Source organism: Ips typographus, linkage group LG6 (genome assembly GCF_016097725.1).
Source record: "Ips typographus isolate SLU linkage group LG6, UJ_Ityp_2.0, whole genome shotgun sequence".
NCBI lineage: Eukaryota > Metazoa > Arthropoda > Insecta > Coleoptera > Curculionidae > Ips > Ips typographus.
In genome coordinates this window covers 9920206-9932976 of record NC_138427.1, presented here as the reverse complement: position 1 = coordinate 9932976, position 12771 = coordinate 9920206, and the positions used below count along the sequence as shown (strand labels likewise).

General features: G+C 34.5%; 3 protein-coding genes across 4 annotated transcripts; 1 reads left to right on the top strand and 2 right to left on the bottom strand.

Moving 5' to 3' along the window:
- Positions 1-218: 218 nt before the first annotated feature.
- LOC145731004 (putative ATPase N2B) lies at positions 219-2166 on the bottom strand. Its single transcript, XM_081982568.1, has one exon. It carries the CDS (start codon positions 1953-1955, stop codon positions 621-623), a length of 1335 nt encoding a protein of 444 aa, XP_081838694.1. The 5' UTR covers positions 1956-2166; the 3' UTR covers positions 219-620.
- A 142-nt stretch (positions 2167-2308) lies between these two features.
- Positions 2309-5063, top strand: Prp3 (pre-mRNA processing factor 3). Its single transcript, XM_081982552.1, has 6 exons — positions 2309-2971; positions 3037-3384; positions 3672-3918; positions 4032-4251; positions 4305-4592; positions 4651-5063. The coding sequence occupies exons 1-6, from the start codon at positions 2426-2428 to the stop codon at positions 4898-4900; spliced, it is 1899 nt and encodes a 632-aa protein (XP_081838678.1). The 5' UTR covers positions 2309-2425; the 3' UTR covers positions 4901-5063.
- A 1005-nt stretch (positions 5064-6068) lies between these two features.
- On the bottom strand, positions 6069-12722 carry LOC145731003 (protein SERAC1). Of its 2 annotated transcripts, none has more exons than XM_081982565.1 (7): positions 12586-12722; positions 8931-9020; positions 8367-8704; positions 7921-8317; positions 7127-7254; positions 6916-7071; positions 6069-6861 (listed from the first exon to the last, which is right to left on the bottom strand). In XM_081982565.1, exons 1-7 carry the CDS (start codon positions 12591-12593, stop codon positions 6575-6577), a joined length of 1404 nt encoding a protein of 467 aa, XP_081838691.1. In that variant the 5' UTR covers positions 12594-12722; the 3' UTR covers positions 6069-6574. The 2 variants fall into 2 exon arrangements, with proteins under 2 accessions (XP_081838691.1, XP_081838693.1); XM_081982567.1 differs by lacking the exon at positions 12586-12722 and adding an exon at positions 11316-11551.
- Between the last annotated feature and the right edge of the window lie 49 nt (positions 12723-12771).

Here is a 12771-nt window from a genome sequence, read left to right as displayed (position 1 = left end):
GACCTGATACATACTGATAACTTGTTTTTGTTGGTCATATCTTGAGAATGAGGTTTATTAACGTAAACTCCCAGGCCACATATACATGATTATTGATTAAGAACTGGGAATTAAAAAAAAATGATACCAACTATAGAAAACTTCAAAAGGAAATCAATCAATGGAAGAAATTTTGATTGAAATAATTAAACTATTTAAGTTGCAATACTAACACAAAATATTTGTATACACTTTATTTGTGCTAACTCACATAAATCTATTCCACTTTCATCTCTAAAAATTAAGTACATTAAAATCATCCTCTTAAACAGAGTTAATAAATAACAACATCAAGGAACAAAAAACATACACTAAGAATTTAAAACCATGTTTGTGCAGTAATGAAATAACAATAATTTAAGTAGATGCATAGTAACAACCTAAGACAGGTACCTTTTTAACAGTTTGTTAAAATATGTGACAACAGCTAAAAAAATAACTTTGTTATGTGGTCTTCCAGTTGCCACTTAAGTTTACTAAATCAAAAATAACAACCATCAAACACAACATTAATAACAATAATAAAATTGACTAGTTAAAACAATAAATTACCTATAGGTGGACAATTTGAGTTTACAAGCTTAATGTTTTATACCTTTATCCCCCCAATAATCTTCACTTTGCATCTCTGTCAATCTGGAAATTGTCCGATCAAAAGCAAAAATCTCTTCATCTCCAGTAAAAATATTAGCTGACAGGTCTTTGTCTCCTATTTTTAAGTCATCCATGAGCATTCTGTGCTCATCGCTAATACTGTCACTGCTGGGCTTTGAGTAAATGAACAACTGTTTAATAGGTGCATGAGCAGATAAAATAACTTTCGTTCTTTGATCATACAGTGCATCTATCAATGTTATAAATCTCCTGGCTTGAGATCGCATTTTTAGCAGGTCAATTTGCGGCACGTCCCTTATAATAATTGTATGGAAAAACTGCGTCAAATGGAGATAGTCATTAGCGCCCAGGGGCCTGTCACACAACTCATCAAAAGTTGTATCCAAAATTCCACCACAAACTTTTCTAAATGATACTTCACGTCCCAGAATGATAAATGTTTTGCTTCTCACTATATCATTCTCTTTTGAACAGAGAAATTTAAATATTGGCTCAATAGGGTCAAGCTTGTAATCACCTATTATGAAATAATTAGTCTTATCACCTACAAGTTTCTGTCTATAATCAATCCCTGAGTCCAAATTGGCTACTCTACAGTGACTTTTTAAAACATCAATAAAAGGAAGAAAATTTGATCTTTGTAAACCATTTTTGTACAAATCTTCTGGAGGTCTGTTGCTTGTGGCAATCATCACAATTCCATTGTTGAATAATTCAGTGAACAACCTCTTCAGAATCATTGCATCTGCAATATCAGTGACTTGAAACTCATCAAAACATAACAGCCATGATTCTTTTACAATTGATGCAGCTATAGGAGGAATTGGGTCAAATGGTTTGGCTTTCCTGTCTGAAAAATCCTGCACCACCTCCTGCTTAAGCTGATGCATGTGCTGGTGTACTTTGACCATAAATTCATTAAAATGCACTCTCTGTTTGCATTCAATGCTGCACACATTAAAAAAAAGATCCATAAGCATTGTCTTACCTCCACCAACTGCTCCATAGATATACAATCCTTTAGGAGCATTTTGTGTTTTTGACGACAGCAGCTTACTGAAAAAACTCTTCTGTACTGGTCGGTAGTTCTTAATGTCTTCATATACAGTTTGTAGTTGTTCAGCAACTTTGAGTTGGATTTTGTCTTCTTTCAGTTGATTGGCAGCAATTTTTTTTCTTAACTCCACAACTGGTCCCTCACTAGCCGTTTGAAGACGGGCTTGAATGGAAAAAGTTGCCTTTAGGGTAAGTTGTGATGCACTGGACTGAGCAGACAAGCAGATTAAAGAAATCCTTTGCATCTTGGAATTGCGTTGACTTCAATCTTCAATAACATTATTTGGAAAACTGAATCCGCGATGCTGGCACTAAAGTGTTGTTAAATGTTTCTTTTTTATCACAGCTGTAGCATTTTAAATTACGTAATTTTAGTTAGGATTAAAAAGGTTTTGATATTTTCATTTGAAGGCAAGGCGCCAAGTTGAGCCTTTCTCCTTCATCTTTTTTGAGGTTAGTTTTAAGAGTTTTGACTTTTCATACTTGACACCGTCTGATTAAAATTTAATCCAATCACGTAGCGTTGTCAGAAGAATTTTATCCAATCATTTAAGTTCTTCCTTTTCATCAAGTAGACTGATGACATTTGACATTGATGTTTGTCAACTTCTCTTGTTTTTTACTTGTGCTTGTGCATTTTGTTGGATTTGTTCATTGAATAAAATCACATTTTATTTCTGTTTAAATTGTTACAAATTCGTTATTAGGGGTTACTATGGCTCACTTATCGCGAAGAGAAATTGACGAGTTGAAGCCCTCAATAGAAAAAGCAATCTACAAAACATTGGGAAACAGTGATTCATCAGTGCTTAGAGTAGCTGTAGATTCTTTAACAAATGGCTATGATAGACGGAAAATCGCAGATAAATTAGACTCTTATGTGGACAGTAGAAAAGCTACAAAACTCGCAGATCGAATACAAGACCTTATTGATGATTTAGAGGCGGCAAGGAGAACCAAAAAACGTTCCTATGATGATGATCGAGATAGAGATAGAGACTCAAAGAAAAGCAAAATTGAAAGCAGTAGAGACAGAGACAGGGAAAGTAGAAGTAGAGACATTCCTCGAGATAAAGAAAAGCATGGATCTGATAGAAATGGTAGTAGCAGAAGCCATAAAATGGACCCATTGCCTCCTCCAAGCAAAAATAGCATTAGCCTTGCAAGTATCAAAATCCCTCAACCAAATATTTATGGCATCCCCACAGGTTTATTAAACAAAGGGGATGCTGAGAAAGCCAGAAAAATTGCCCAATTACAGGTATGATTTAACATAATCACTTCAGTTTAGTTACAATGTAAAATAATTGTTGTGTTATATTGTAGGCCCAAATTCAAAGTAAATTGTCAACGGGTATATTGGGCAATGCTATTCAAATACCTGTCATTCCAAATAAGCCCCAACCTCTCATCTTGGATGAGGAGGGCCGTACCATTGACAAAACAGGTAAAGCGATTCAACTTACTCATGTAGCACCCACACTAAAAGCAAATTTAAGAGCAATGAAAAGGGAGCAATACAAGGATAAATCAGAGAAGAGGGATGAGGATAACTCTGAAACTCGTTTTATTGATCCCAGAATTGGTTTAAAACCTGCTGTTAGAAATAAAAGAGCTTTAAGGTTCCATGAACCTGGCAAATTTCAACAGCTTGCTGAAAGGTTGAGAATGAAGGTAGGTGATCTTGGAGAGAGTTGAAGTTGTATTTTTTTATAAATTTGTCTGGTTGTGTGTGTTTCTTGTTAGTCTTAAAATTTATTATTTTTATACTAAATAATATGAAGAAGAAAAGATGTAAAAAAAAGTAAAAGTACTGTTATTTTAAGCATTTTGCACAAATTTCTGTAATTGTGGTAATGGTGTACCCAACCCTGCTGTTCTTTAATTGTCCTAATAATTATAATCTTAAAAAGAAAATATTTCTCTTTGCTGTCACTATAGAATCAATATTTACCTTACAGACCCAATTAGAAAAACTGCAAAATGAAATATCACAAATTGCTAAAAAAACTGGAATTTCGTCTGCAACTAAACTGGCTCTTATTGCTAAAAGTGAAGGTACCACTGAGGATGTGCCTCAAATGGAGTGGTGGGACTCTGTAATATTAGTAGACAGTTTGGATACTTTAACACCTGATGGCAGAATTGCTATAAAGAGGGATACCATTAACAACCTAGTGGAACATCCCACCCAAATGCGTTGCCCCAGTAAGTGTTTTTATTTAATTTCACAAGCAAAATTAAAATATTGGAATTTTAAAGTCCATCATACGTTTGTAGTTTTCATTGGTTTCAGATGACTAAGGTGACAATTTTTTTAGCTGATCCTATGAAACCAGTGTATATGCCCGTTTTTCTAACCAAGAAGGAACGCAAGAAGTTGCGCCGTCAAAATAGACGCGAAATGTGGAAAGAGGAACAGGAAAAAATTAGATTGGGCTTGGAACCACCACCGGAACCAAAGTTGCGAATTTCTAATTTAATGCGGGCTCTTGGCACTGAGGCGGTTCAGGATCCCACCAAAATCGAAGCTCACGTTAGGTATTTTTGTTATTTTAGTCCTTAAACATTAACTTTAATGCAAAACAAACTAGGGAGCAAATGGCTAAGCGTCAAAAAGCGCACGAGGACGCAAACGCCGCACGTAAATTGACGACAGAACAAAAACGCGACAAGAAGATTAAAAAACTAAAAGAAGACACATCTTTGGGGGTGCAAGTGGCAATTTTCAGAGTGTTGCATCTGCACGAATTGGCCGCCAAGAAATTTAAAGTGGAAGCGAATGCTAAACAACTGTACATGACTGGTTGCGTGGTTTTATATCCTGATTGTTGTGTTGTTGTTGTGGAAGGAGGACCTAAGCAGATCAAAAAGTACAAACGGTTGGTTGATTTATAAGTTTATTTCGACCTCTTCTAAAGCGTGTTAAAACAATTTTAGATTGATGTTGAATAGAATCAAATGGGAGGAAGATATAGTAAAAGACCCAGACGGTAACGACGTGCCAAATAAATGCGTTCAAGTTTGGCAAGGCACCACTAAACAAAGAAACTTTGGGGAGGTGAAGTTTAAAGTGTGCCCCACCGAGAAATTGGCTCGCGAACACTTTAAAAAACATAAAGTGGAACATTATTGGGATTTGGCTTATAGCGGCGCCGTTCTAGAGCAAGCCAGTGACCTTATTGATTAGAATTTTAGTATTAGGGGAAGGTAAGATTGGTCTTATTACTTTTTTCAATTTCCAGCAAATATTATGTACTGGGTTTAAAGCACTTAAACTTTGAACAGCAAGGGCTTGATTAGAAAATAATATGCTTTTTTTTGTGGCAAATATAATAGTTTTAAAATATGAATTTTATTTTGGGACTGCCGTCGAGAAATCCTGAACGTCTTTTGAAAGTTCAAATTTATTTAGTTATGACTAATTATGAATAACCAAGGGACTCAGATGAAGAATCATTCCCTTAAATGACCTTTTAGGGTAAAAGTGCCCTGATGAAAGCTTGTAGAGAATTTAATTCGCTTCAACTCTCCTTATTTACACTTTTTTGATATTTTTTCAAATAACGGAGTTATGCACTGGTTTCATTTTTTAAAACAGTTTTGAAGGAATATCTCGCTCAAATGATCCTTTAGGGCAAAAGTGCACTGACGCAATCTTGTAGAGAATCAGATGACAGTTGGCGTTGGCATTGAATTTTGATTGATTAGGGGATGGGTTCTTCCTTAATGTGTATTAAATCACGTTTAGTGACTTCTGACTGTTTGCGTGTTCCCAGAACTGTTTAAAATTGCCAGAGCCCTCTAGGACCATTTTTAAAACTTCCATAGACCTCCAAATGCTATTGAGAATCTTGTAGAACGTGCCACAGGCCTCTACAGGTGTTTTAAACTTCCAAGAGTTATTTTAAATTACCAGAGGCCTCTAGAATATTTTAAAAGTTCAATAGACTTTTAAATGCTATTGAGAACCTGATTAAAAGTGGAAGAGACCTCTACAAGTGTCTTAAACCTTTTTTTAAATTGCCAGATGCCTTTAGAACCATTTTGGAAGTGCCAGTGGCCTCTAAATGCTACTGAAAACCTTCTAAACGCCTTTAGAAGCCTGCAAGTGTACTGCACCTTATAAGAATTTTAATTGTTGGTATATAAACTTGATTGGTTGGTGATAAATTTGTTGTAGCCCTGCCTTAAGTTATACCTACAACTATAATCATTTTGCCAATCAATCAATCAACGACGTATGTTTTTGAGTCAGAAGTCACTGAACAGACTATAGTTGCCAAGAACTATTAAATTATTGAAATACTGGGATATTAATCCAGAGTTTTCTAAATCTTTTAATTCTAAAGTAAACGTTTTAGCTGTAATGACAAATTTATTGGAACAACATTTATCTGTTACAGATAATAAAAACTATAATGCTTTCAAATACATTCACAACTTATACTAAGATAATAAGTAAAATAAATTTATTTGGAATATAAAGTACTCGTATTTTTTTTCAAGCAGGTACTGTCGTCAACTGGACAAAACTTACAACAAATTTCACTAAAATGTACATAACAGAAATAAAGCTTTCTTACAATCTAATATCACTTTTACGTAGGTACTCACATAACGGTAAGCGCCGGTTATACGGAAGCAAATCTAATACTTTGTAGCGTTTCCGGGTATGTCAAAAGCAAACCTAAAACTCAACCAGCATAATGACATCACAGATAAAAGTAACTTGTAGTTGTCTCATTGTACTTGTGCAGTGTATTTGCCTAAATTACAGCACTATTTGTAGTTTGTGAAATCACCCATTATGCTGAGATTTACGTAAACACTGCACATGTAAACTTCAGGGTTACGTAGAACGCTAAGTGTCTATATTGAATATGGACCTATTTATCAATTTAACCAGCTCCAGATATAGGAAACAGTCCCTTCCGGCTGGCTTGCATATTTCCCGATGATCTAGGGGCACGTCGCATTTAATTCCGATATCGGGATCGGCCGATTCGTAAGCGATAAATCGAAGAGAAGTAAACGCTACCGGGGTGTTTTCTGTGTCTATGAAACTGAAAATTTCCGGCTTCCAGGTGTCCTGTGCATTGTCAAATATTTCCAGAAATTTTCGGTGCAATTTCAAGACAAAGTCGCAATCTGTAAAAATTGTTTAAACACACTTCTAAAGACATTTTTAACGATTAAACTTACTCGTTTGTATTTCAAGAACCTCGATACTTCTTCGGAAAAATGGGAAAGTCATATCAGCTATTGGGGATCCTTTATGGGGCACACTGTAGAACATTATGCCTTTGGTTTGCTGGTACAAGTTTCTAACATTTTGATGCTGCTCGTCGGCATTCCACCCTGTATTATTATAATTTAAGTACAACTTCTTGAAAAAAGTTCTGAATTTACAAACCGTTTAAAATAATTTGTTTAATGTATAGACCTCCTTTGGAGTGTCCTACCCATACTATTGGTCTGGTACCTAATCCTAAACTTAGCAGTTCTTCCATCATCTCGTTACTTCTTTGAGGAATAGTTGACCTGAAAAATTTCAATAACGCACCTATTAATCACTATTTACTCACACTAGAATAGATCAATATAAGTACCTAAAAGTTTCTAGGAAACTAATCGATTCTGTGCCGTTTTAGTTAATTAGACAAATTGATATTTCGTGCTCGTTTAACCAACGTTAAACTATAAAACTAGTTTATTTCGTGTCGAAAGTTATTTGTGGGAAAGCTGAGTGAAAAAGTTTTATGGAACTGAATTATTTATTTAGACAGTACGGTAAAAGGACAATTTGGGTCAAATAGGGATTTTCTATTTGCGTCTATACATAAAATAGCTCTGTACTGCAAGTAGATTTTACAAAGAAAAACATTACAATAAAATTCGTTTTTTTTGCTCTCTGAAAAAGTAAAAACATTTTCAGGAATTACTGATAAAACAATAGACAGATCTGAAGGTTTATTTGCTGATATTAGTTATTGCGAGAAATACCAACGTGTTTTCAACTGGATTTTATTTAGTGAAATTGCACAGTTCGACTTTCCCACACGCCAAGACCTCGTTTCAGTTATCATTTTATTGTCAAGTCATTCATATGGGAAAGTACAAAAAATACAGATAAATGTAACTATTACCGTTTAAGTGTTTGTAGATAAAGTTAGGAATTTTAAGTATTTAGTCAGCATTATTACTTACCTGGCTTTTATTTTTTGCCACATCGGTCTCCACAACACATCAGTGGTGTAATTAACCCCCAATACTCTAACATTAGGGCAATCTTGCGGTAACCAGTCTTTGGGCCAACATTTACTGAAATTTTCCACGTTTTCTGTGTCCTCCATATACTCGATTTCCTCTTCCATTTGTTCCATCCTGTCCGTTTCATCGGTTTCCTCTTTGGTCCTGGCAATTTTCTTCGGCACCGTAGTGTATATCCTAGTTAGGGTGCGTTTTAATTTACCATCCTTAGCCTGGGGGTCTTCTTTGACCGGCACGAACAGGTCGCCCGTTGATTTACGTCTAACTGGTGCCAGATCTTTCAGTTTGGGGTTGTTTACCCTCCACGTTCCTTGCCTCCATGTTCGGTCCAAACCTATATTTTAGTATTAGTTTAATTTATGCGGTTTGAAATCCAAACTAACCTCCATGCAATCCGTGTATAAAAACAACATCAGCAGCGATTTCTCCTTCGGGTTGATATAGAACCGCAGCTTCAACGCATCTTTCACCCATTATATGGTCAGTTTTGTCTTCTTCAGGTAAACACTCTTCAATTTGAGGTGCTTCTATACCGTCACTTATGGCCAGTCGTCTAGTGGACATTCTTCTAAACCTGATTTTTACCACTCCTGATGGTATGCTCAGTGGAATTCTTTGAAGGGGTGCCAATGACTTGGATAGACTGTTGGCTAGGAATGCAGCTAAAGCTGGCACTAGGTGGTTTGTGACTGTGTAGAGGACGTTTTGCAACCACAATTTCCTGTAATAAAAATTGTACTATTTACTTTTTTTACAACTAAATCTTAAAATAGATATGTATCATAACAGTACGCGATATTTTATCTCCTGTCACATATTAGATTTGGCTGTAGGTTTATTAGTTAGAATGTTCCTGATAGGATTACATTATTACTAATCTACACTTAGAGGTACAAAAAACCTCTTGTAACTGCTCATAAAAGTGATAGTGACGAATTTATACTTACTTATTTTCGCGTTCGGCCAAAGTATTATACTCAGACGAAATTATGCATTGATCGTTCATTATATCCTCCACGGATAGAACCATTTTGAACCTGAAATAATACAAATATCATAAATAAATAATGCGAATAAGCTATTAATTTACTTGATTTCATTTGTTATACTGTTGTTTCTGGTATTGTTCAAGGTTTATTGATCATGGTTAATTCATTTTCTGTTTGAATTAAAACTAATTTAAATCACCCAGCAATACAATTTTTACGTAACATTTTGTTAACTGGTCTGCACTAAACTTACTCAATTACGTTGATCTTACGTTAATCTCTACTATTTCCACTGGACCTATTTTATCAGTTTAACTAAAACGAATCACATCCTGCCCACCGCAAAATTTGAAATTGCCCAGGATGTAACTGATTGCCAAGGTAAACAGTTTTTGCGTTTCGATTAGAATGTTCTATACAGTTACAAATTTAAATTTTTCCTTGTATGGACAACCTTTGATTTGGCATATGCAATGACCTATTTTAATGCACATTCTGATTTTGCATTCTTCAACTTGGAAAAAATCTTTTACTTTCAAAGAACCAAAATACTTAGAAATGACAATGTGTATTTATGTTTTACTAAATTAATTCACACAAGATAACTAAAACAATCGCAATTCTCAGGCCTTAGAATGTGCTTTTTAACTGTTTAATTTGAATTAGTTATCATTGTTTTAAATAAAATGGTTTAGTAGATATTGAGTAATGGATATTTGGGCTTATCATAAAGATAAATCTAAGGGAGACTGGAGATTTTGGTGTTGTTTTAATTACATAACAGAAATCCACTAAAAAATCTGTGAAATTATGACTCATAATTGATTATTAAGCCATATGGCGGTACTATAACTGGAATTTTTAAAATAGAAATCAACAAGTGCTAGATTTGCCTCAGGCTTTTAAAATTGCGTTCACTTATGTAACGACCACCTGAGAATGTTTTTATTACATTTATACGTTCATGGTACAACTTTAATCCTCACCTTTATGAAGAGGTTATCTAATATGAAAGTATAAACGATAAATTTCCTTTGTGTTCTATTTCTAGGTTGCGTTGACGTATGCCCAAGCATGAAAGTATTCGGATGGGTTAAAACAGATAAAAGGTAAATTTCACCCATTCGGATTTTCTTATCAACAGAAAGTGCCGTAAACACGAGACGTCACACATCGCGTGCTTGTTTTTCATTAAATCCATAACACGGAATTGGTTTATGTGTAGAAAAATTATTCTACAAACACGATGATACATTATAATGACTTGACAGTTGTGAAAACAAAAACGTCCATCGATAAATTTGTACAATCGTTTTGTAATTTGATTAATATTGTCACTACATCCATTTTTATGACCCAGTTACATTATCCTGTTTATCAGCAAGTCCACCAGATAAGTGTTACTAATTTGAAAATGTCATATTACTATAGAAATTAATCACAGTTTATAGCAGGAACACAAGTAGAATTCAAGGGCAACAGCTTTGTAAAGGAAATATTAAACTAGGAACGTTTTATTGTCTACTACTATACCACTTTGGTTGAGTTAACATTCAATAAACAAGAAGCCGCAACCAATTGCATGGTCAAGTTCGAAACCAGCTGTAGAAAACCTTGATTGAATTGGTATTAGTTTGTGATTGGTCAAGAAGCTTGATCACAAATGACCCACTGTGCTGTGACATAAAATAGTCACGTGACATATCTGTCAAAATTTCGTTCACCTTACTTGTGCATTAAGAAAATTGAATTTCCGAATTTGTCTTTTTAGTTCGACCACGTGACCATTCACAAACTACCCACCGTGATGGGGACTACACGCCATTCAATGTCTTGACATTCAATGACTTGATATAAAGTTAGGATTAAAATCTCAAAAAGATAGTGTTCTCAAGTATTGGTAGATAATAACGGGTGTTCAATAATTGTTATGGTCAGGTCGCCTATGGATGGCAATTGTCACAAAAAGCGTATGTCTTAGATAACGTTGCAAACAATTATTATATGACAGCTGTCAATCCAAACCATATACGAACTTATCAACGGCCACAGCCAACTACGACCATAACAATTATTGAACACCCGTTATTATTGTAAATAGTTTTGGCAATAATCAGTAAATGAGAAAGTTGTAATAAGCAAAAAACTGATTGCATAAAATGTTTACTAATTGCACTACAAATTGCTGTTAGTGCTTTAACTATTTTGTTACAGTGAACAACTGACTCACTTTTGTTTAAACTGTCATTCATGATAATTTGTCAGTACAGGTTTTATAACAAATAAAGGGCGTTGCGTTATTTAGTTTTTGTCACTACAATGATACAATTATTAATAATTTACCTGTTTGAATGATACTGGAAAATATTGGCGGCATCAAAATGTGATAAAGCAATATTACGTATTAAAATGTATCGCGTATGCTACTTTTTCACTTAATCAAACGAGGACACAGGTTAAAATTGAAAATGACACAAAATCGAGAGAATTCAGGCGTGGAAACGTATTTTTATATCGCGTTTAGTAGCAGGACAACGAACGAATCCCTGTACCGCAGCAAACTACGAACCGCCTGCCATTTATTTTGCTTCAAAACGATTTGGTTCGCAAAACGGTTGCGCGAGCATCTCTCTGTATGTGTGGGTGATTCTACGCCGGCAGAATAATGTTATAATTAAAGAAATATTGTATTGTCAAACAAAACGCGTCATCAAACTGATCTACTCAATGAGTTGATGACGTTGGGTTCATTTCTTTAAACGCCCAATGGACCAGGGGGCCTATTCTTGAAAGCAGGGAATGGAATTCTCAAGAGAAGTGTTGATAGAATGTGACAGAAGAAGCTGACAATGGCGGGTTCCTGTCACATTCTACAGGTCCTGATAATTTCCTTCCCTCGTTTCAAGAATACGCACCCAGAGAGCTTACCATTTTGTTTTTACAAACTTTTCAGTTTTTCCTTTGAAACCAATTAAAGTATTTTCTTTTTATTTTAAGTATCCGGCAAAAGTCCATCCAGTTTAGATTCAAGACTTAGCAATTGCCACATTCCTTCCACTGTCACTCATCATTCCCAAAATACACAGTTAGGTAGAGAAAAGAAAAATAAATCAGCAGGACGTTTGTTTACTGCAATGTTGTTTACTTTAAACCAAAAGTTAGTGAAACTCGCTCAAAACGTAATAATTCTTATAGTTAGTTGTTAAACTTGTGTCATATTTGAAAAATGTACCAAAATTTGACAGTTGCTTTAAAAAAACTCAAATAACTGATTTGCTAAAAATGCAAATTTTATTCAATAAACTGCATTTCATTCTGTATCTTTACACGTTCCTGAATCGCTTTTACTAGTCATTCCTTGGAGATTTGTAAAATAAATATTGCATTCTTATAGGATTTCATAGAAGATTTATCATAAAAACTCTTATTATTGTGCTGCTAACTCGTGCTATTTTATTATGAATTACAGTACAGCTTTGAGAAAATAATAATGATAATGTAAAGAAGAAAACAAAAATTTTGTGCACATGTCAAGCCAATTTTTACTAAGATAACTTAATACAAGTTTTCATTTGTTACTTCATTTTTGTAAATTCACTATATTAGAACTTACCTTAACATTTCCAATAATTGTCAATTTTACTGGAATTTACCCAGTGGTTAATATTATAAAAAGCCATAGCACCTTATTAAAAGAACACTAAAATTTATATTATTTTGGTTGACAAAACTGATTGAAGTAAGCAAACGTGAAAGGTAATTATGATTGATTACCCACCTATTTTGTAACCAAAAATGA